This window comes from Cydia strobilella, chromosome 18 (assembly GCF_947568885.1).
Source record: "Cydia strobilella chromosome 18, ilCydStro3.1, whole genome shotgun sequence".
Lineage (NCBI taxonomy): Eukaryota > Metazoa > Arthropoda > Insecta > Lepidoptera > Tortricidae > Cydia > Cydia strobilella.
Genome location: NC_086058.1, coordinates 10,365,443 through 10,390,234, shown reverse-complemented (window position 1 = coordinate 10,390,234; position 24,792 = coordinate 10,365,443). Strand labels below are relative to the sequence as shown.

Sequence of the window (24,792 nt, the reverse complement as noted above, 5' to 3'; positions counted from 1 at the left end):
GAACCATTGGCGCTTACGTCTGAAAGCTTTACATAGGTATTAGAATATTTTTTTAAAACGATGTAAGCGGTAATGGATTTAAGTACCCTTTTTATAGTACAACGCATTTTCTTCTCTACTCCCATGATCGATATACGTAAGTAAGATTGCTTTAAATAGACGCTAGCGATGAATTACAGAGATAGCGCGGCGTACATGACATAATGTGTAGTAATTGATAAATAAACATTAGTTAGCGCCCGCTCCACTTTCTGCTCTAGAAGGATAATGTGACTGGACTCAGTTATTTTTAAAGCTAGCCGCCGGCTTGCAGTGGGAGCAGTTCAGTATTTTCTGTATTTTTATTTTGTTGCAGTTAACTGCTTATTTATTTTAACCGTTAGTTTAACTTAACAGTGTATGGATAAAACTTGTTATAAATATAAGTATCCGGAACGATAAGTGTTTTAACTTTTTTGTACCCACTTTAAAAACTGTTTTTGACTACATAATATCAGGGTTTGAAGGTCCCATTTTCGGTTTTTCACTTATATCTTGGAAACTTTGCGTCTTAGCGACATGACTACTTAAACAAAAGATTCTTTATGTATGTTCGCATTCATCTCCTGGCCTATTATGAATTATGATAGGATTATTTGCAAAAAAAAAACAAGTTAAGAATAATCATAACAGGCAGTAAAATACATATATGTTCTTGAATAAGACATTTCCTCAAAGTACGTTCGGAGTTGGACGACATTATGCAATAAGTGTTCATGATAGTATACTTGCCCAATACACTATCAAAAACACGGTATAATATGTACACGTTCAATTTATTACTCAGATCGTGGCTCGAGCGTTCACGACAATATAAATAATGTGTTTGAGCATAATCCGAGACTCAAGCCCGGAGGCAGGTAATAAACATTGTTTACAAAAGCCGACTTAGGGTCGTATTCCAAACGGAAATACAATACCAATATAATATCAATTTGATGGGAACATTCGTGCATCGAAGTCGTACACGCGTAGTTGTGCTCAAGAATAAAATATAAAATAGAACACTGGCTGGGAAAATTCTTCGTGTAAATTTCTTCTTTGTAGAAACGGAGAGAAGTAAAATTAATAGTGTTAATCTTTATACAACGCCGAGTCCTCTAATTATTGTTATTGGCGCTTTGTATTTTAACTTTGTGTTGTGCGTACTAGAAATACCTATTACCTAAATTAAATTCACGTTTACGTAGCACATTTATTAAAATCCAAAGTTTACACGAAATATTTATTCCCAAATATGTCACAAATTTTAATATTAGAAACCAAAAGGTTTTCGACGCAACTAGTCGGACCAAGCTTTTGCAATGGCAAAGTGTGGCAATGTCATCATCATCATCATCAAATTTCTATGAAAATACCTCACTTTATTCTGTTCAAGTCGGTGCAAAGTTAGCTTAGGGTGGTCCACCTGTCCAAGTTCTTTGTCCAATGTGCATTGCGTCTCACTCTTTCACTAAGCAAAATGTGAGATGCAAATGTGTAGTTACTCGAGCGTCGTAGAGACCTATAATATTGGAATCGGAGATTAGATGATAAGAAGAAAAAAGGTTATATAGTTTTTTTTTTTTAATTAAAATTTTGGGAGGTTGGTAGAGGGTTAAAAAAATCGTTAAGTAGATTGTGGATTTGGTCGTTTTGGTCCAAGTTAATGGTATAGTTTTTCTATAACTTAATATGATACTTATTTTTTCACATTGTAGCCGTCAGATTAAGGAAATGAGAACAAATAATTGTCAGATTTAGTAATAAGCGTATTAGCACAATTATATGAATTATTGCATTAATTTGGACTAAAATGACCAAGTCCACAATCTGCTTCTTTGCTTAATGATTTGTTGAACCCCCATCAACCAACGGCTCAACATAGACGGCTATAAGTGGTGAAGGTAGACTCTACGGGGTAGCAAGATATCACTCATAACTTAATCTGACGTGCTCGAGTAACTACAAAAATCCCCTCTTGAGTTCCCCAACCATTAGACAGTCCGTCTAATGTCATACCTTGTTGGTTTAATTTTGATAAGCACAATCAGAACTGGGGCCTCGGTTAGTTCAGTACTAGGGAAACATGAATGTTGTAGATATCGGATTGCCCCGCCCCCGCTCACTCGCTAATCGCTTTCAATTACCTGTGTTGGATGATTATGGCTCTATTTGTAAGCCAATTTATAGCTGCTGTTGATAATTTTATGCTACCTACGCCTCGTCGTCTCGTCTTCACATTATATCTACCAAAGAGGATATAATAAGATAGAGCGGTACTGTCATAGTAGATTTTGTATTAAACGAATACTTTACGAGTAATTAAAACGAAATTAATCACAGTGAGTGAACTTTAAAGTAATACTCGGTATCGGCAATACTTAATACATACTCTAAAGTTCACTACTTTCGATTCCGATCCTTTGTTAATGTTCTCTCAAATTTACAAAGGCTTATAATTTCGAGACCTTCATCAAATCATTGTATTTCATTGTTAAATTGGGCTCGTAAATTGATTCCCAACCCATGACATAACATTAATTTGCATTGAAATTCTATTGGTTAGGCTTAATCCCAACATCTGCGAGGGCTGCTTTAAATTGATTATCTCGTAGGACGCATTGTGAGCCAGCTACTTTAATTTTAAACTTAAGCGACTTGGAACTAAGATGCTGTTTTGAATGGCAGTCTTAAAGAGTCAGGTAGCGTGGTTTAAAATGTATGTATCCCGTATTTAGCTTGCCGAGCAGAGACAAGTGGCGCAAAATGGTGTTGGACGAATGTAAAGACGATGGAGCGTGGGTTAAGACAAGACACTCGGCCACCCTACACGCTCTAACATACACTATCGACTGCTATTTATTTTATGCCAGTAAAGTTTTCAACTAGCAATAATCGTACCTCGGATTAACCACATTGGTTACGATATTGCCGCGGCGCAAAGTTATAATTTTATGCTCGGTTTGTGTAGGATATCCATATGAAAAAAATAGAATATCCTGAGAAAAGTCCGGATATCCTAAAAAATCCTTACATATCTTGCAGGGTCATTTCAGCCATAATAGATCCCTTATTTTATTCCAAAGGTTTTCGTGAGCCCCATAACTGGCCATCTTATGCATAATCTTTCCTTTCCTCTGCCTAACTCTAAACTTTTAGCTGGCTTCTAGTGGTTAGTTGAGTTTCTAAAAAACCCTGGCACTCTCCCAATCCCTCTAACTATTATCAAACTACTTGGTAAATTAATTAAGTCTGCAAACCTTACGTCATTTCAATAATTTCAAATATGAAACGTCTATCTAAACCTAAACACTACACCACCACGAAATAATATCTTTACCTATTTATTGTTTGACCATATTTACACCAGAAAGTTAATAAATCAAGTGTTATTTTGTAAGCTGCATCAGCCGGACGGGGCGTAATCGATGACGACATCCCGCATCAGATCCAGGCGTGGATTGGCTGCATTCATTAAAACATAATGTATGCAGCTCGCTCGGACATCAAAGGAGACGCCGGCGCCGCCCATTATAATACCATCGCATCTGAATTGATATTAATGACTACTATGCATTTATACGTCCCTGGTACCTAGGTATAGGTATTAATGATTGGAATCTGTTTAAATGATAATTTGATAGAGTTGATTTATAAATTTTTAATTCGAAATTTAATTAGATGATGAAGCTTTTAATTGAGCGTTGCTTAATTCTAGTAAAGTTAGATTAGTTTGGAATCCGCAGGTAGGTTTCGTTATTTATAATTAGTTGGGAATACTTAGAAAATCAAATTAACCTTAGCTTTCATAATCATAACTTACTGTAATAAGTTAGAGAGTATTACTAAGTATTCTGGAATTAGTACCAACTGTATTTAAATTATACGACCTAATTATAATTCGGTCGTATAATTTAAATACAGTAGGTACATAAAGGTGATAAATTTATCACTTTTATGTCTGAGAGATCATGATAAATCTCTGAAATAGCTATATATTTTTACGACTGCAGGCAGTGAAACACAAACGGAAGTGTTTTTTTGTATAAAGAAAGTAAAAATAAGTAGGAAAGAGTTTCTCTTAGAAAAGTGTTATCATAACAACTATAACAAGCTGCATGCTTTCATGAAAATAACTAAATATCTTCTTGTCAGTCTATCTTTCTTAATCAGTCTTTTTTGGACTAGGTATTAGGAATCTACAAATTTCATCTACATAATATGTACTTAGGTTATTTTAATTAAAATCTTGCAACTTGTACAAGCGAAAGCCTCTTTTAACTTCTTTTTTTTTGTTTGTCTTAGAAAGTAAATGACTTCAAATGTTATAATATACTTAATTGAAATAATATATTATTTTTAAGTGTTAGACATTGGTAGGTATATTAGTATCATACATGTCCGTGTTTAAAAATTGGCTCTATTAGACCATCAACAAACCCTTACGTCGTTACTCTGCCACTGATTCGTACTAAGCGCTATGCATCCAGCTTTATCATGCGAACGGCTAAGGAGTGGAATTCACTTCCTGCAAATCTATTCCCAGTCCACTATAACTTGGATCTTTTTAAATCGAGAGTGAATAGACATCTTTTAGGTAAGCATGATCTACCCTATACTGCATCGGCACTTACCATCAGGTGAGATTGCGGTCAAATGCTTGCCTTTTTGTAATAAATAGAAAAAACTCATTTTATTTAATTGTTAACTTTGCAACTCAAGTCGGCACGCGAAGAAAGAACCAGACATGTCATGCCATGCGCTTTCTTTGCTGGCTGTAATTTCATTCTCTCCGAGGCGATGGAGCTCATTTTATAACCCATAATGTGCTCGCTCCATCTCTCTCGTTTACCACGCGTCTAAGCGGGACGGGATCAAATGGTGGGATCCCTCAAGGGATTTTCAGCTTTATGTCGTCGGATGTGGTTTGAATTTCGAATGTGCACGACCTGCAAACAGTACTACACTCGGTGGAAGTTTTCTGCTTCATTTATTAGCAGCGCTGTTATTCCGAACGCATACATAGCGCTAGCAAACCAGGTATAGTACGCTCGGGTTCGGGTATGTGTAGTTGCTAAGCGTTAGGTCACGGGTTACGCTGGTTTTCAGTTTTAAGATTCAAGTAAGCAATGAGAATGTAATACCAGGCGATGTCTACGCCGGGCCAATAAAGCGGCAACACTCTCCACCCTCTACAGACGATTTATTACTGAAACTCGCACTAATTCCACTAACAGCCACGCTCACAATTTGAATGTTAATTTTTAACAATTTAAGACTGTCTTTAGCGACTTTGCTATGAGTTAAGGCGCGCCTGGTGAATTCGTAATGTCTAGCTCATTTCGTTATTACTGGACGGGTAGGCGTTAAAAGCCAGACCATTATTAAGGCATTATCTGCAGATTGAGATTCAGATATCAAATAATCTGAGCTTGATGAAGGGTTTATTTGTTTTAGTTACCTTTGTTAATTTTCTTGTTTTAGGATGATATGGATTATTTTTAATTATTGTTTTCTTTTTCAGGTAAGCACATCAACGCGAGGGCACTTTTCTAATTGTAACAGGTACTAAATAATTATTTACAAAAAAGAAACTCTTGAGCACTGCGATGTTTACCTTTATAAACTTTTCTTTCTTACATAACAAATATGTTTGTTATGTAAGAAAGAAAAGTTTATTTTATTTCATTGTTGTTGTAATGTTTACATAATGCGTAAAATTTATGACATTTTATATTTATTGGATAAATTGTTATACTTTAATTATTGTCTTCGGTTACCGCGATAGTTACTCATGAAATAAAACTATGAAAACGGATTACTACTACTTTTATACTTTAATTAGTCGAACTTTCTATGAATTGATACATTTCTAATTCTAAACATTGTTACTGGTTTCATGCTATGCGTTTTTATTTAATAAAATATTTTATTAGAATACATTACTAACATACGTTCAAAATAAATAAGATCACGAAGGATACCTATCCAGAACCAGATGTGCCGCTTTTCTTATGGAAATATCGTCCCATTTCTATCTCGGTTCTGAATTGTATGATAATATTATTAAATTATTATATATACCTGCGCTGTCCGACTCGTTACGCTCAACAATAGAGCAAGCGGCATTAATTATTGCAAATAAAACTTTGTTCAGGCCCGTAATTAAGAGTCCATTTTGTGACAAGCTCTTAAAATTCACTTCACGATTTGGAAGGGAGGCTCAAAGGCGAAATAATTAAAGCGGGTATAAGAAAATGCCAGGAGGTAGTGAGATCAAAGCGGAAATTCCCCTCGCGTAAATAAAATACTGCGTACTCGGATTTTTGGTATTTGCCGCAGCCTCATTCTCAGCATTTGACGTATAAAAATCACATTGAAATTGCATCAATGGTTAATGGTTATGCTCGAATATACGTACGTACATACGTGATATATATATGTTGTGTCCACGCCAATGTGTTTATAATCTTTGTTTACTTTACCGTCTCGGTTTCAATATCGATTCATCTGGCGCTTAGTGTAAATTGCTATATTGATTACCTAATACTCGTACCATGGCGATGACGAAGCATGTAGATTTAAATTTCTTTATTTCACGTTTTTCGTGAAAATTATGGTTGGTTAATATTGTTCTGTTTATGTGTAACATTATTATTATGGTTTACGCTAGCACGCGTTATGGCGTCTCAAGAAGTTGATTAGGTGTATAAAAGCGCACTCACTTAGACGCGGTACCTATATTAAATGATATTAAACTTTGGTTTCAGAATATTGTCTCAGATACTAACCCAACCAAAACATTAACTGCAGTAAGGGCAATAAGCTCACAGCCGCTGAACTTCATTTTTATTTATTTTCAAATATTTTATTCTGAGTAGGTATTTTAAAAACAGTGCCAAAGGAATACTCAGTATCACGATGCTTTCAAAGCACAGTTACGAGTAAAAGTAATTTGCTCCCACAAAGCTATACCTAGTGCGACATAAAATAGTAGTAATTAAACAAAATGGAACTAATAAAATCCATACTAAACTGTTGCCATGTTTAAGCATTTTACATCAAAAATGTGACAGTTACGTAGTAGTTAAGAAGTGGCGCCCTCAATAATTTTCTACAAATTTCTTGTTGGACTATAACTCACAAACACACAAACAGCACAAACGGCATTCTGGGGATGATTGCTGCCCATGTATGTTGCCCAATAATATTACCTTAAATGAATTTAGTTAAGTCTAACATAACTTTTAAGTTTTACCATAGTTTTTAAGTCTTATTTTATATACACTACTAACAAAATGAGATCACTGTTGTCTTAAAAAGTTAATAAACGAATTGAATTGATAACTATAGTTTGGTCGTAGTGGTCGTAATTAATAGTACACTAGCTTAGCTACTTGTGAGTTGTGATCATGTTAACTGCTCCATGTCTATGTGAATAATGATATGAAAGTAAAATATACGAGTGCTATCTAATCATTAGGAGAATTATTTTGTGGAAACGTGGCCACGATTTATCGTGATATCGTAAATCTCGGTGCATTCCAAATAAAACTGACTCGAGCTACATACGCGTAGAGGCATGGGCATGAAATATTTGCCTTCACTTACTTATAGGTATTTATATTTATTGCTAAGAAACCTGAGTGCTCTTCGTCTCTCTACACTCTCTATGTAGTGTACCTAATAGAATTTACTTTAAACGTGAAGCATAAAATGAATTCGTGTATTACATAATTATGTAAATATATTTGTAGGTATATAGACTGGAATAAAATGAAAGAGAATTCATCTTTAATGATAATAGTACACAAGTGACAATTTATGCATTCTAACCTGTACCTATAACCTCTCGGTCCGAATCCGGGAAGGCAAAGTCAGCATCAATAGTATAGCTATAACCACACGCTAAAATAATCTGCCAGTGCCAACCTCTAACACCCTCTTACGTATCTCTACAGTTCCGTAAAACCACACGAGTTTAACGCGTAATTAAGTATCAAATATAATACCAATTTTCTTGTTGGTGTTGCCTGAGCTTTTTCTTCCTCTTGTAAAAATAGTTTGCCTCAGAAATGCGACAATAGATAGATACTTTTAAGGCGTATAGTCTCATCCGCTAATATTAGGAAATGTACGAGTGATACGAGTAAGTCACGTCACGAGCCGTCAAAAAATAGAATTAATACTGCTGTCTATTCTTACAACGTCTTATTATTCTGTACTAAAAGTCTTTCTATATAATTACGTAGTTATGGTAGCTGCGCGCGGACAGCTAATGCCCCAGTCGGAGCTTTAAACTACAATTATTCCGGCTTCATTATTAAATGACGTATTTTATTGAGGAAGTTTACTCGGGTCGCTCGTTAAGCGACTGCGATCAAGTTAATCCATTACGATTTAATATTGTCGTAAACGTTTCATGATACCCGTCCTGCTATTACTTTATTGCATTTGTTTTATAATTTTATTAATAATCTTTGACTTAATATGTTAACTGATACTCTGTGACTCAAGTTATAAAGCGTGATAGTCTTTTCAATCTCTTTAGTGCTGTGAACAAGCGTCACGTTTTCAAAACAGGTATGTAAGTTTCACATGCGTTTCCCACTGAAAACGATGCAAGAGGCCTGCAGCACGTTATTAACAATTTCCCTACCCAAGTATCAATCAAGCGTCTACTTTTTTTGTAGGTATGTAAATAATATTCAAAGTCGTTACTCGTATCACCTAATTGTTTCCTTGGTTTCTAATGAAAGTAACAATAATGTTAAACAATTGTAACAAGAGTAAATAACAAATGTACCAGGAGAGCATTAACGTGTCGGAGTACGTGTAGGAAGTTCGCGTGCGAATTAGCGCGGGGCCGCGTAATGCTGTTATCGGCTGCCCATCGTCTGCTACTAGCCAAAACCTAGTAAGGGCATTGAAATATTAGGAAGGAGGAAATAGGAGGAAATACAAGTATGGTACAATAACTAAGAAGTGTTTTGTGTTTCTAAACATTTTGCGGTTGATTGGTAGATACAGCTCGCTGACAGATCGACGGAGGGACGGACACACACACGGAACCCTGAACGTTGACTGTTGAACGATGACTTTCTCCTCTCATCTACTCAAAGGTTAACTAAAAAGAACCCTCAAAGGTATACGGTCGCCATTGTACTTACCTTTTCCTAATAATTGTTAAGTTACTTTTACTATGTGTTTTTTGTACAATAAACAGTTTCTACTCTACTACGATGTGATGTGTAGGTGTAGACCGAGTCTAGACAAGTAGACACGAACGGCCAGATTTTAAGTCAAATCTATTTCATTCTGGTCATATTTAATTTCTAAATCGCCATTGCTAGCTTTTTATTTACGGCAGACGCCCGCCCCCGAGAGAAACTTCTGTTGTACCACGTCCAAGATTATCCCACTACACTTAATTGTTCTTCCTAAGGTGCTTCGTTACTTGAGCAACTCTCCGTAACTTCTAAAAGCCTTGTTCAGGGTTTTACATTTTCTCTTGGAAAAATCTTGCATGAATAAATAATATTTTGCATTCGTGTTGCTGCCCGAGTAGAAGCAATTTGTTTTTCTCTGTATCAAATGGAACAACGGGAAACTCAGAATACCTTGTTAACTTTTAAAAACATGGGCTGCTTATGCATTATTCAGGGGCTGGCGGGTATGGCACGCACCTTGCGAGTATTTATTGTCTTGTCACTGCCCGGTGTCGTGTCCGGGCACGGATTATTTGTCCACTAGATAGTAAATAAGATGACTCGCGCTTTACAAACACTCGACGCTCCAATACAAATACTGTAAGAGCGCGTTGCGTCAATTTTAGTCGTTGGTGTCGCTGATGCGATGTAAAAACATGGATTCTCGCGGTAACAATTAGGTATTATACAAGATTCAGACTGCATTGTGGCAAAAATAAGTGCGTAAACTTCATAATCATAATGCTCTATCTATGGGAGATAGTTCCACCAGCGCGTATCTCTGAGCTCCTAGTTGTACCCTCTTCACAATTGACGTTTAGGCAAAGAACCCCAAACCTTTGTTGTTCGGATGAATGGTGAATTTCAATGAGAAAGAGGTGGAAATTGTTCAGACTGACCTAACATTGCCGCAGCTAAAAAGATAGATTAGTATGGTATTATATTTTCCACGTTTCATTCTATTATAATTTATTTCAGAGAAAATGTAGCAAATTAGCTACTTTTTCATTCAACTTTTTATGCTTCTGTGTAGGTAAGTAGCTATAAAATGAACCCTGTTGTTTACGTTCCAAAAAGCTTTTAGAACACCGAGAATGTAATTAACTCAAAGAGCTGTTCTCGTGTTTTTCGCTTGCTTTTACTCAATTAAAATTAATTTGAAATAATATCTACGACACAAAGACACGGGGGGAGACGCGGCCGGAATAATTTCAGAGTAAACCCCACGGAGTTAGCATCTTGTTTCATTAACACGGCCTCCCCGCCCGTCTCGAGATATATTTATATGACTCGCAGATCATGAACATTTACATTGCGGGCATGGCTTTAAAAGAACACATTTTCTCAGCGATTTCGATATTAAAATTCTTCTTTGCTATTTAATTTGATAATTTTATTCGCGGGCGCCGCGAAGAAATAGACACAAAGGCGTCAGACGCTAAGCTTCTTTTATCTCTCCCCGGGGCGGGATAAAATCGAGCGTCGATATTGTGCTCGTAAAGAGCGTTCGGAGGGGGATAAATAACACGTTGTGTTGTGTCGCCGTGCCGGGCTGGAGCACGAGCACCCGGCTTCGGCCGGACCGGCTCCGCTCACGGCGCGCACCCGCAACGCCCGATTTGACTTGCCAGTATTATACATGATCAACTTGATTCAGTGTTATTATACTGTTTTCGAATCAGACTTCCGCGAAAGAATCCATCAAAACAAACCTGCGGTAATCCATAAAAGACAGTCGATAGCTCCTCGAAGAAATCTCGAGCGGAATAAAGAAGACTATAAATCTTTACGAGCCTGAGGTCTTTTTGTTTTCAACCAGCCAACACACGTAACTGAATCTGCGTGTTTTTCAACAAATTGCGTCGGAATAGTGTGGAAAAGGGAATAAAGAAGAAATACGGTCTAGAGGTATAAATCAGATTATGCTCTCGCTGCGCACTGTGCTTAAATTAAATGGCTCTAAAAGAAAATTACGATGTTTTCGAAACGCGTTTGCTGCGCTGTTTAGCCCGGTGTTGATTTTACTGTTTACGCAAATTAAAATTGCCGCTTGCGATGCGAGCACTCGGTATGCGGCATGCGGGGCGCGGATTGCCTCACTAATTAATGAAATCGCATCTCTTCACTATTTCAATTACAAAACAATTATTTTGGAATAATTGGACGACGTTTCCACCGACCGATAAACCGATAATAAAACAGGACGTATGCGGAATAAAAAGCATCCTATTCGATAGGTTTAATTAGATAATTATTAAAATGAACCCTCCGCCGGCTCCGCGCGAATCGCGTATATTTTTTATCACCCATTAACCTCAGGTAATCGTTCCTCTTTTTATTGCTTTATATCTCGTGCTATTTAGTTTAATTGGTTTTTCGATAACCGGCCCGGATTATACACAAATCACAGATTAAAATTAAATACATGAATATAGTATCGCTTATAAGATAAATGTCTGTGTTAAAATGCTAATAGAGCGAGTTAAATGATTTTCGTGTCTCGAATTGAAATATATAAGATAAGTGTATTTTATGAACTCTTAAGAACTTCCGTTACACGTAATTTATGCACATATAAAGTGAATATGTTAACACGGCGTTTTATTCTCTATGATTTGTAGTTTCTACTTAACTATACATAATATTATCGTTTTTGTTTGCGATTTGTTTATTTTATAAGAAAAATCAACAAAATAAGTCCAATCTGTGACAACATCACACACAGCAGGCAGCATGAAAGATTGTCTGGAAGAGATCGCTTTTTAGCGATAAGACCGCCTGTTGTTACCTAGTCTTAAGCTTGTATTTCGCTTTCTGTGTTTTTTTTTTAACTTTATGGTGCACAATAAAGAATACTACTACTACTTTTTTTATGGACCGGTGGCATTTCTAGAAATATCACTCAGAAAATGCTGGAGTAGCATAATTTATTCATAAAAGTTCTTTCGCTCTCAAGTGATTACTGCGAAATGGTTTTTTTTATACGACGTCGGTGGCAAACAAGCATACGGCCCGCTTGATGTTAAGCTGTCTCCGTAGCCTATGTACGCCTGCAACTCCAGAGGAGTTACATGCGCGTTGCCGACCCTAACACTCCTCTCCCTCGTCGAGCTCTGGCAACCTTACTCACCGGCAGGAACACAACACTATGAGTAGGGTCTAGTGTTATTTGGCTGCGGTTTTCTGTAAGGTGGAGGTACTTCCCCAGTTGGGCTCTGCTCTAGATCTGGAATGACATCCGGTGTCCTGTGCCCTACCATACAAAGCGAGATGTCATTCACAGTCACAGTGCCCATACCTCTCTTTTGGACGTAGTAGCCCATACCCGGTTTCACTGTGATTTGACTTCTACATTCCTTATTTATCCTTTATCTATTTGAAAATAATGAATATTTCTTTAAATCGACTGTATTCGATCCTATACCTACATATTATATAAAGGTATTCGAATAGCAGTTAAACCTGGTTTAGGTATCCCAGCAATCATAAGCTTTTTTTAGGGGTTGAGTTTCAAAGGCAATTTTCACCATATCACTTCGACGAGTACCTACATATTTACGAAGAATTTTAATAAAGATGCAATAACACTTGTTTTGAAAATTTAAATAATTATTGTTCGCATTCACGCTAATTATATTTACGAATTCGACATTGAAATAAGTATTGTATTTTATTTGAAAGTAGGTGTATGTAAATTAACAACAAAATGTTTCAGAATATACCAGGTTTATTTATACGCACCGGGATGACAAAGGCGGTCCAGTTCCAGTTTCAAGGCAATTTCACCGTGTCACTGCGGAGCACACGCGCTTTCAGTTTAGCGAGTGGCGTTCTTAGCTTTACACTTTATACTCCTTTCAGCCTCAACACAAAGCGATACAACGTTTTATTTCTTTTCTCTGCTCTACGAGAAATGCTCATTCATTTATGTTAAACTCAGATATTTTCTAAGATTTGTCTGGGAATTCCATATTTACGTCGAAAAGTTATTACGGCCATCAGACGCCCTCAAAACGAATGATTGATTTATAGTAAAAGACGGAGGCGTATAATCTCTCAAAATACATTAAAGCTCCTTTTATAATCAACGAATTTCTAATTCGTTCTCTGAATAATCCGGATGAATAATGTCAACGCTTTGACAGTATTTATTAACAGTAAGTATACTAATAGGATCCTAGTTTTATTACCTAGTTAGCTGGTACGGCTATAAAGTGTTTTTGTCCGATAAACGTGTAGGTGCTAATATGGTAATCCGCTCGGGTAAAGCGCATTATGTAGATATTTACTGCCCCGGGCGCAAAGCTGACTTTATGCACCGGCTTCGTCTGCAATCACGATATTTATTAGCTGTGTTTTTATTTATTCTTACATCTCTTTTGACTATCTAAATTTCTAAAACTTGGGCGTGTAAAGTTTCACAGGGATATAAAACAGCGCTTTATTTTAAAGTGCGTGTAAAAACAGATATTTGAACCATTATCCGCTTTATGGCTCTCGTAAGCTCGTAACCGCCTTTTGTGCGCCGTATATATTATGGTCGGAATATTCAATTCAATAACACATGAAAAGTGTGCCGAGGTTGGCACTATTGATTTTCCCATCTCTCGGATAGCGTACAATTTCACTAGTGGCTTTTGTGCAACTAAAATGGATATTTTACCTACGCTTTGTGGGTTTGTCGGTATATTCGGAACTGGGACTTTGTGATTACAGAAATGGCGAGTTTTAAATGTTTTCCGCCTGTTGTACAAACTGGAGGTTTTATAGGCAACGTAAAAAAGTAATTTACGGTATACAAGCAAACATTTTGAGGCAACGGTTTATCTCAAAATGAATACCTACAGCGATAATGTGCTTACGAGTACAATGAGCTGTTTTGTAATTAATAATACTGAATTAAGTTTGGAAGATGCTTAATTGTCAAAGTTTGGCAGGTTAAGAGTTTATAAAAGGGGTTAATTGACACTATTTCGCCTGACTGAACATCATTCGGACGTATATTGGTATTTACAGGGGTAATTAATTCGTGAGTGCAGCTGTCAGACTTGAAGACCAAATGGCTTATTTTATTAATCCAAAACACGTTTCGAAAAGTTGTAAAAACTGGTATTAAAACCAAGTATCCCACTTTTAATTGAAAACTTAAAAATCGTTTCAGTTATTTTAGTTTTAATTACCATACCATACCAGGGCTCCAGGATATGGCTGGAGGTTATTTATAATTAATCTTTTTAAGCTGGCGTGGCGTCGCGATGGACTTGTTTTTAGCAGACTGACATTAAATTGTTTTACGACTCTTTCGGTGTTAAAATAATATAAAACTAGAGAGACCGCGAGGACGCGAGGATGTTTTAACTAATTAAATCTTGAAGCTATGTTAACAGAGTATTTTAACTTTGACACTAAAAGTTTTTAATGTCAGACCTTTTAAAATCAGTCCGTTCATATTTTGGATCCTTCGTGATGACGCATTTTATTAGTAACTGTCTTGCAAATCAAATAAGTTTTAAAGTCGAATCTTGTAGTTTAATTAGAACACCTGGTTTTGTATCTAGCTCATAAATACCGCAGGTAATCTGTGACAACTACGAGTACCTACTGTAACAGTCGTATAGTAGCTTTTTAATGTCCAGAACATTTATAAAACGCGAACAATGCACTATAATGGTTATTATAAAATCCACCGAGCATCATTCTTCGTACGATATTACTCCCATTGTATGAAGTTGTTGATTATATCGGGACCGTAGATTAACTTTATCTGATCTGAAAGCCATTTCAAGCGTAAAGGATTTTTTATTACCTTTTTTTGGTTAACAATACAGCGCTGTTGGTTATTATTCTGAGATGTATAATGCTTTAATCATATTACTGCACTGAGAGGATGTATTGAGGTGACGAGTATTACATATTAGGGTAATTAATTATGTGATATGTAAGTACTAGCTAGGCCTACATAAAACCTTTATAAACGTATAATTCTTAGCCTTACCACTTTTTACTGCTGAGAGTACTAAGATATGATATGATATGATTCTGAATCTAATGACACCTCGCCCGGCAAAAATCCATCAAGCTAAGTACATGGACTTGCCGAAATTGCACAAATGTCAAATATGCTAAACTCTTCGCTTTTCTCGTCATTCAAGGATAATTTTATACAGCATCGCTGTATCTCGCTTTGTGTGGTAGGGCACATCACAGCGGATGTCATTCCAGATGTAGAGCAGAGCCCAACTGGGGAAGTACCTCCACCTTACAGAAAACCGCAGCCAAATAACACTGCACCCTACTCATAGTGTAGTGTTCCTGCCGGTGAGTAAGGTTGCCAGAGCTCAACGAGGGAGAGGAGTGTTAGGGTCGGAAACGCGCATGTAACTCCTCTGGAGTTGCAGGCGTACATAGGCTAAGGAAGGACAGTAGTTACAGGAAAACCCGCTTATTACGTTCACATTAAGAATAGATTAGAATAGAAAGCGTTTATTCGTGGCAAAAAGAAAAGAGCAGCACTTTTTCTCCATAATTACCTAAATCTTTATTTTCCACTCACCCTTTTCATATACATTTACCTAGTTTAAAACGCTTTACCACTCAAGATTTAATTACGCCATGTAAAGAGTTTTACTGTAATTATATTCGTAAAAACAAGTCTGTCTCGGCAAACGAAACTAAATCCAAAATGAATTTTCATTGCCAAGTCATCGCCGAGCTACTCAAGTCCAATAAAACCCCAGCCCCAAGCCACTTTACCCACGACAATATCAATTGACATTATGATTATGGCAAATACCCGTCACATAATTTTTCAAGCTTTAACGAATATTGAAACAGTTGTGTGGCATCAAATCGAATTGTACCAAGATAATTAGAAAATGTCAGCGATGAGAAGGGTCCATCCGCCCCCTTGTTAAAAGTGCGAGCCTGTGATTGTGTGCCTTAATTATTATTTATACGCAGTCCACGTACGCCATTATACGACCGTTTTATGACTAAACGCGAACTTTGCGATGTATAAAGTCGTAGATTCCTGTTAATGTCGCTTAAACACCGGATGGAACGAGTTGTGTTGTATCATGATAAGTCAATAAAATGCAGATCGAGTTATAAATCAAACTTTAAAGATATATATATTTATGTGTAGTATACCGAGTATAATGTTTTTTAATATAACCTTTAATTTAGCGCAATGAGATTGAAATTTTTTTTATGCTTCGTTTATTTTTGGATCATCATCATTATCATGGTCATTAAAAACCATGCTGCCAATAAAAGTGAAATGTGGCGATGTTACAGTCAATGCAAATGTAAAGATTTTCCATCACGAGCTTTCAGAGCCATTAGTTTGACATTACCTCATAAAAATAAAAGGCATGCGTATGTTAATTAGTTGTCCATCTTTATTTCATGAGCATAGCGAGTATTTAGTTGTACTTATCTATACGCAATACAGTGGTATCTATACATACATCATAACAGCACAGATAGAGGGAGCGGAAATAATAATTAATTCCATTAAAAGCAGCTTTCTTTCAATTGGTAGCGAGCCGCGAGAGTTCGTTTAAATGTTAATTTTCCCGGAGTTACTGTGCGGCTGCGGACCCGCTTTATAATTTGCTCAGTAACGGTGTATTTTAAGGAGCGGAGTCATTGAATACTATAATTTAAATATGTTTTTACAATTGAGATTTAGAATTGTATAAATAATAATAAAATCTTTATTGCTTTAAACCTTGGATATTACATTTCACATTATAAAGTTTGATAATATGAAACAGGTGTAACAGGTTTGTAACACATTTAGGTTAGTGGGGTTGAGTCTCTGCCTCCCGAACTAGGTCCAAGCCTGTGTCTCGGGAGTCAGTGATTCCTCCTAGGTACATGTGAGCTCTCAATTTAATAACAATAATAGTATACACGTAGCAATATACGTTCTTAAACAGGGAAATAAAGCAAATGACGAAAAGAAAATAAAGAAAAGAAGTATACAAACAACAACAACTGTTTATAGATTATTTTTATGTTTTAGAATTAAGGGGCTACCTGAGGTTTTCATCGATTTTTGACAAGTTTTGAATCGTATCTCCTACTTTTGCACTACATATAGAATTATAAGACAAGCGGCTATTGGTTCTTCAATCTTTTATCTCCATTTTTGTCTACCGGATTGTGAAAAAAATGAATACTTATTTATTTATGAGTGTTTTAAACATTGTCTAAAAACACTTTTTTCGTATCTCGATTGCTGTGAAAGATCTTACTTATACGAAATCTACATATTTGGGTTCGTCTAAGACGTCTCTAAAAATTTATCTTAGGTTTTAATTTTAGACTAATTAACACAAAAGTTATGGCCAGAAAACCAGTTTTTTGGCCTAAAATTGTTCAACTTTGATGCCAAATATTTCGAAAACAATGAACTTTGAAGTAAATATGGGATACTATATTGCTAAAATCCGTTGCTGTTAATACGATAAGCTACAAAAAACATAAGAAAACTAAGGGATTCAAATCGAAGGTCATTGGGGCATGGGATCCCCTTAATTGCTTATTTATTTCATAGTTTTTAGGTATTTATTATTAATCGTATAATTTTTGATTTTGACATTGAAATTTTTAAATTACATCCTTGCTACGAACACAAATACTATTGAAAACCTGCAATTAATAAAGTAGGCATGCGGAAATGAACAATTAACTAAACTAGAATTAAAACAACTTAGCGTTTGAGCCTGTAAACTCCTCTAGCACACTCTCAATCAGATTAACATAGAAGTTTCGTTTTTAGGGTTTTAATTCTGTTTTTTGTGTCTTATTGATAAAAAGCCATCCCTTACACACAACTTATTAACACTGCAGCAAAAAAATGACGCGCAATATGCATTAGCGCTTTTATCGTTTAATAACCTACTTCTTAGATTATTTTGTTAAAAGGTTGTATTTTTTATTTAAAGCTTTAGTAATGAAATAGCGTGATTAATAAGGATTGAAGCAAATGAGTTGCGTGAACTTTATATCTAACAAACATTTAACACGTAAGTCATTTGTATAAAAGAAAGTAAACATTCTTGTTGCTCAGTTCCTGTATCGTGAGTTACCCATTTATTTCCGTCTCGCAACAAAACAGCAGTAAAAACAGCGTGATGGATCTAGCGGATTGGTGTTTCTTCCGCTCTTCTTATTGCACTTGGCAGCCTTCTTATAACTCCTAATGTTGATGTGTTCTACGCCATTAGGCGCCGCGAACACTCTTTGTCGCCACTTATTCCGCATAGCAGAAAATGAATGTGCCGTCCCTGGGTGGTAAACTGGTAAACAAGATGGCGGGGACCCGCCCCGGTATTTATTACTCCTGGCACGGAGCGCTATCCACCAGGCTCCCAGAAATGCGCACACTAAAACGTGCCATTTCCCTAAATTATTTTAATGACGTATGTTCACCCGGTATGTAGATTGTAAATTAGGGTGAACTGTTATCGTTTGCAATGACAATGACGCTTGGCTGTCAATTCCTGCATATTTGCCTGTGATTTGATGTTCCGACATACACATGAAGCTAAAGCAACATTGTTGAAACAGTTGGAAGTCATTAGGCATGTAGGAGGGTGTCGATGTCAGTCGTCGCGCTTTCCTTTCGCGGCGTTCAGCCGGTGACTACAAATTAGCTCGCGCCGCTTTGAGACATCTTCAAACGAAGCGTTTTAATCGATGGTCCGCTCATTACACTCCTGCACCGTCATTTTATACACTGATTTACGCTCTATTGTTCTGTTATCCTGGTAGCTCTTAGTGCGATCGATGTAGGCAAAACTTATCCGTTTGAACGTTCGTTTTTCAAGATAAAGCGGCAGCTGGCCGACGCTATGCTAACCTATTTAAAAAGTCATATGTTTATGAGTTTTCAGTTGACTTAAGTCAGTTTGGAATGGCACGTTGGACCCCTCTATGTCGTAGCTCCCCTCGTACAGTCCCTCCATAGCTAAACTTGTAACGTTCCGACACCAATATAGGATTTAATGGCTTCGCGTGTCGAAATATTAATATGTTTGCGGTTGCACTGCCGGGCACTAATCGGAGTATTTAAGAAGCGTACTAGTTAAGAAGCGTCTGACTTTAATCATAACTACGAACACAAATACTATTGAAAACCTGCAATTAATAAAGGAGGCATGGGGAAATGAACAATTAACTAAACTAGAATTAAAACAACTTAGCGTTTGAGCCTGTAAACTCCGCTAGAACATTCTTATTCAGGTTTTAACTTTAACATTAGACAGTCGTAAGAAGTTTCGTTTTTAGGGTTTAAATTCTGTTTTTTTTGTGTCTTATTGATAAAAAACCATCTCTTACAAACAATTAATATTCGAACTTAAACTATCGTGAGACATAAACTATCGGATTCTCCGAAACATGTCGCCAAAAGCGACTAAAAATACAAGTGAGTGAAACCGTTCTCATTTAAATATTTTGAAACAATTAATATGTTTGCGGTTGCACTGCCATGCCGGGCACTAATCGGAGTATCGTCGCTAGCTAGTTAATAACCGTCTGACTATAATCATAAGTACTTATTAATGATACTTCAAGCAAAAGCTTTTGCTTTTAAAGTGAAGGTAAAAGAGCCCATCTAATGCGTCATTCCTATTAATGCCCATTATATAGGTATTACGCTTGTCGTATATCATTCACTATTTATGTCAGCCATTAACAGAACAATTTACATTTTACATAGGTAATAAAGTCGCAACCTGCTAGTTGTTACGGTTTAATTAAATAATAGTTGCTGACTTGAAAACAAGTACATAAATAGTTAAAATACTACTTGAAATACGTAATTAATAGGTATTTAAATTTAAAACAAAATACAAATCAAATTAAAACTAAATAGTGGACCGAACAATCGCCTAAAATATCTACCATACTTTAATTGTTTTACATATATATGTAGAGACATCCGTAATCTCATCCACTACTATTGATGCTAACTGTACAAAACTTTATCTCCATACAAAGTTGAAAATTATAGCACTAAGTACTTATAATAATGATGGTATGAAATGAAAGTAGTGTTCCTCATAAAACGTGTCATGTAGCCGCTCGTAAAGTAACTTTGAAAGCGTTTCTTTTTCTACATTTTAGCGTAGGTGTAAAATTCCCAACGCAACTTTACTGGTTTATGAATTTATGAAGTCGAGACAAGTAAATAAATATGTAATGTCTGGCAATCTCTATACGTTTTTGTTGTAGACTCGTCGTAATCCTTACGTTATCTATTTCCTTATATTATAACATTTATAACCTATACCTACAGCTAGGAAATAGATGGCGCTGTTAACAAATAGTATTACAGGTGATTAAAGCAAGCTATTACTATTACTGGATACATAAACTACGTAAATGATGAAGAGCACAAATATTTGTTTAATTGTTTCATTTATACGTCTCTAGTTGAAACTGTAATTGCTGTTTAATGCCAAGTCACAAACAAACAAGTAATCTATGTAACATCAGTTGCAATACATGTATTATGATATCTACACGATAAGCCCGATGATTTGGCACTCACATCTCGCTAACAATGGGACATAATATTTCGTTCCGTTATATCGTGTTCGCACAGTACAGCAGTTAAAGACCCTTAGAACTATTTAAAAAATCCTTTATACTCACGACTCACGACCATGTTTATGCAAGCGCAAAACCATTGTGTCTAAATTGTCGCGAGGCGAGCATAAAAATTTACGCGCTAGAGAAGGGTCTTATGTTCCTTTCAGTTGCATGAGACTTAGATCTCTATAGTATATTTGTAAAGATCTAAATATTTAGCTGTACGCCGTAACTCGTTTTTCTTTAGTAGAGGATAGACTATTTGTGGAATTTTTATTATTCCAATTACAGCACAAGTATCTCAAGGGATTTTGTATATTGAGCAGTTTACTTCACAATTTGCAAGCCCATTATCGTGCGTAAGGGAGACAGCGACATCTAGCGGCCCGCGTTGAATGTAAATGGCTTCATTTGATTATGTTTCCACGATAAACGCTCCTTACTTTTATGCAATCCTGGTCTACCGCAGACTGTCGTAACGATTTTACACCAACTTGTGAACCTTTCCTGGAAATAGACGATAATGGGCTTGCATTTTATGTAGGTATTTTATCGATTTTGGTATCACTGTTTTAAATAACTGGAAACTCGGGAAGACCTAAGACGGTATTTAATGGTAACGATATCTGGCTGGCTCCGCTGGCTGTATTCAAATAGAAAACTCTTGATTTTAAAATAAAGTCAGGCTTTATTACCTATGTAGCGGTCCCTAAATTATATACAATAAAAATTCAACCTATAAGTATATAGGCCAATCAAATTAAACTTTTTCGGAGATTTAATTGCCAGCAAGCTGGAAATCGTTTTAATTAACAAAAAATTGCTTGCACACAACCTGGGATTGCGCAAACTCGGATAACTGTTAATTAATTCCTCAAAACGCTTTTTTTATCTAATTTGATTGGCCTAATAGTTGAGCTTATAAATAAATAATTTAAAAATCATTTATTTCAGGTCTTAAAACCCATATTACATCACATTACAAAATAAAATGAAAAAAATTAAATATAACATTGCTAAAAAAAGTAAAATACATTAACAGTGAAACACAATTACTTGGTACGCTACAAACATGATTATTATATATGTACATTAATTAATATATTATATAATATAATAATTTGTCCAAAACTAATCTATGTTCTAATGTACGACACCCCCTGTTCGCGCATAATGCCCACTCAGGGGGGAATATATCAAGTGAACTTTTTTCACTCCACTAAGCTGAAAATTTTACTGGCGTAAACGTCAGGTAACTCATTTGAGTCATTTGTACCTGTTTAAGTCTGAACTAGTTCACAGGCCGTTAAATGCTGCAACTATGTGCATGCCAGGCACTATGCAAGCTAAACGATGCTCTAATGCGCCTTAAAGGTATCGATATTAATTTATTAACTCATTATGATAATAAGCTGGTATCGTTTCGCTGGAAATGTTCCGACATTCCTGCGGCGCGGAGCGGCGGGGCTTTTGGTTCGTTTTTATACTGACGAATACTGCAGTCTCCAGTGATTTTAATTGAGATTGAATTCTACTAATTATATTATACGTAAATAAGGTGCAAGCTTGTGGGATTGTAGTATACCGGTCAACTTTGATCCGCGGGGTAACATATTATATGATCATCGATTTTTAGGAATAGGGAGCTGACTTTTGAATTTTATGATGTGGTTGGTAACCTTACCAGAAATACAATATTATTATGATGTAAGCGTTCATAGACGAATTCCTTATACATAGTTTAAAAATGAATGATCCATGTTACCCTACGAATAAAGTAACAACCCCAGTCGACGGTATGATAGTTATTCTACTATTCTTATACGTAATCTTGTTTTACCCCATGCAGAACTCATCGCATAAGAGGGTGAAGTAGGGATGTCTGTATAGAAGTGCGATTAACAAGTACTTCGTACCTTCGAGTGTGTGAAACGCTTCATTTACGAGTCAGCTGGTTGTTGTATCAGCCTTTGTATAGGGGGCAATTTGTGCAACTTACAGGACTATTTTCACATTCTTATCAAGATGGCGATCTTTTCTTATACGGGAATGAAGCGTTTGCCATATTTTCTCAATATCCTATTTGTGTTTGTTTCGGGATACCAAGAACTAACCATTGTTTTTCCATTTCCTAGGACACAGCGGAAGTATGCGTCGGCACGTCAGTCGGCACGATCACGGAGCCGGATTGTCTGGGCCCATGCGAGCCGGGTACCTCGGTCACGCTGGAGGGCATCGTCTGGCATGAGACGGAAGGTGGTGAGTTGTTACTAGCGCACGAACGCAGCACCGTAGCGCAGCTTACATCTCACGCTTATGCACGCCTGGTCGTTTCTGCTTTAGCGTTCCATATTGATCCTGACACTTGCTCGTTTTAATTAAAAATTCAATTAAGAACGGACTTTTTCTCAGTCATGATGAAATACTAAAATCGGCTAAAATAAAACTTCGAGTTTGTGTCTAAAACAAGCTAAAGTGTCAGTCAGTAGACCATTTTAATCATTTTCATTTTCATTCAATCCTTCAGAACTATTAAGAGTAAAAATATTTCGACAAGTAAGGTGGACTGGACTAGGATAACTTGAAAAACGGGGTAATTTTGAAAATGGCAAATATCTACTGCTCTGATGCCTTGGTAAGCGTTGCAGTAGCTAGCGTAAGTATTGCAAAAGTATGAAGTATGGTTATTATTGGCATTTCCAAAATTACTTCGCTTTCGAAGTTACCCCAAGTTACCTTACCCTACAAACAGGTTTAGAAACAATTAATTTGATAACGAAGTTTTAGTTCTATAAAATATAATAATGCTGTATGGTTTAAAAGCACACGCGTTGATATATATTATACAGTAAAATAAATATTTGTTTGCGCGCCTCATTTCTCTGCTTTTCAAAGGACCGTCGACGATTATTATCACCTCGGTATAGGGTGGCAGTATCTTCCCCTCGTATGAATTTTAGGGGAGGTGCCACAAAAAACGCAATTCTGTCAATGACATCTGTTATTAGAAGTGGAAGGAAAATAGTTCTGTAACTGGTAAATTATGGGAAGTTACAGTACATTATAAACTCTATACCTACTCACAAAAATTGTCAACATTGTAAGCCTAAAATAATCTTATTATACTGATTTTAGGAAGTACGAAAATAAATTGGCATGATTTCTGAGAAAGTATCCGATATCAAACAATTGATTATTTCACAGTGGACTTACACATAAGTAAGTTACCTATAATGGTCCCTGTAATAACAAACAGGTTTTGGTATATTATCTTTTCGCTATGCAGTATGGGATGTGTCACACTATTTCAATTAAGCATCTGAAATTCGAAAAAAATAAATTAACTGGTACGTATAATTTATGAGAAATTCTTTTCCTTTTACAGCGTCATCATTACAGCTAGAAGTAATGAGAACCGAGGTTATTAAATACTAGGAATTTATTTTGTAACCGTGGGCTCGGTAAACAATCGCCGCCATCAGGGAACTAAGCAATTTGAAATCAACGGGGGACATTGCGAGGCATACAGCAATTTGCCCAGCGGCTGTGACGAATGGGAAACCGTGTTTTCTTTTCAACGCTACTCAGTTTTACAAATTGTCGGCATACTCGTACGCATTCGTATTTGTTATCTATAATAATAGATGCGTAAACGGTATGAAATAAATACGTGGACAATGAAGTTCGTTGTACAAAATTAAACTTAAGTTAATGTCTTAAAAACATGTGCTATGTATATGTACCTATTAATACATCTGTCTATTCTATGGAACATTTAAACTTAATTTTCAATTCGGTGCCTTGTAACTTACAGGCCAATTCGTTTTTTAATTATTCGATCTATTTTCAGTATGATACGCATCTGTCAGTGTCAAAAGTGACGTTTTTAGTGAATAAATGTTTTTTGATACTGACAGATCAGTATCACATTAAAAACAGATCGAATGACTAATAT

The 24,792-nt window shown here is 36.2% G+C and overlaps 1 protein-coding gene and 1 non-coding gene across 4 annotated transcripts in view; one reads left to right on the top strand and one right to left on the bottom strand.

Annotated features, from left to right (window-relative positions):
- Positions 1-24,792, top strand: part of LOC134749207 (zinc finger protein 608-like) — a 142,325-nt gene that overhangs the window by 84,893 nt on the left and 32,640 nt on the right. For 2 of the 3 annotated variants that reach the window (XM_063684077.1, XM_063684079.1), the window contains one exon: positions 22,973-23,096. In XM_063684077.1, the coding sequence (XP_063540147.1) occupies positions 22,973-23,096 (124 nt within the window). The remainder of the gene's footprint in view (positions 1-22,972; positions 23,097-24,792) is intronic. The other variant, XM_063684078.1, reaches the window with a different exon arrangement.
- LOC134749794 (U4 spliceosomal RNA) lies at positions 2,891-2,967 on the bottom strand. The gene has a single exon (XR_010128518.1). It is a non-coding gene; the product is annotated as a U4 spliceosomal RNA (small nuclear RNA).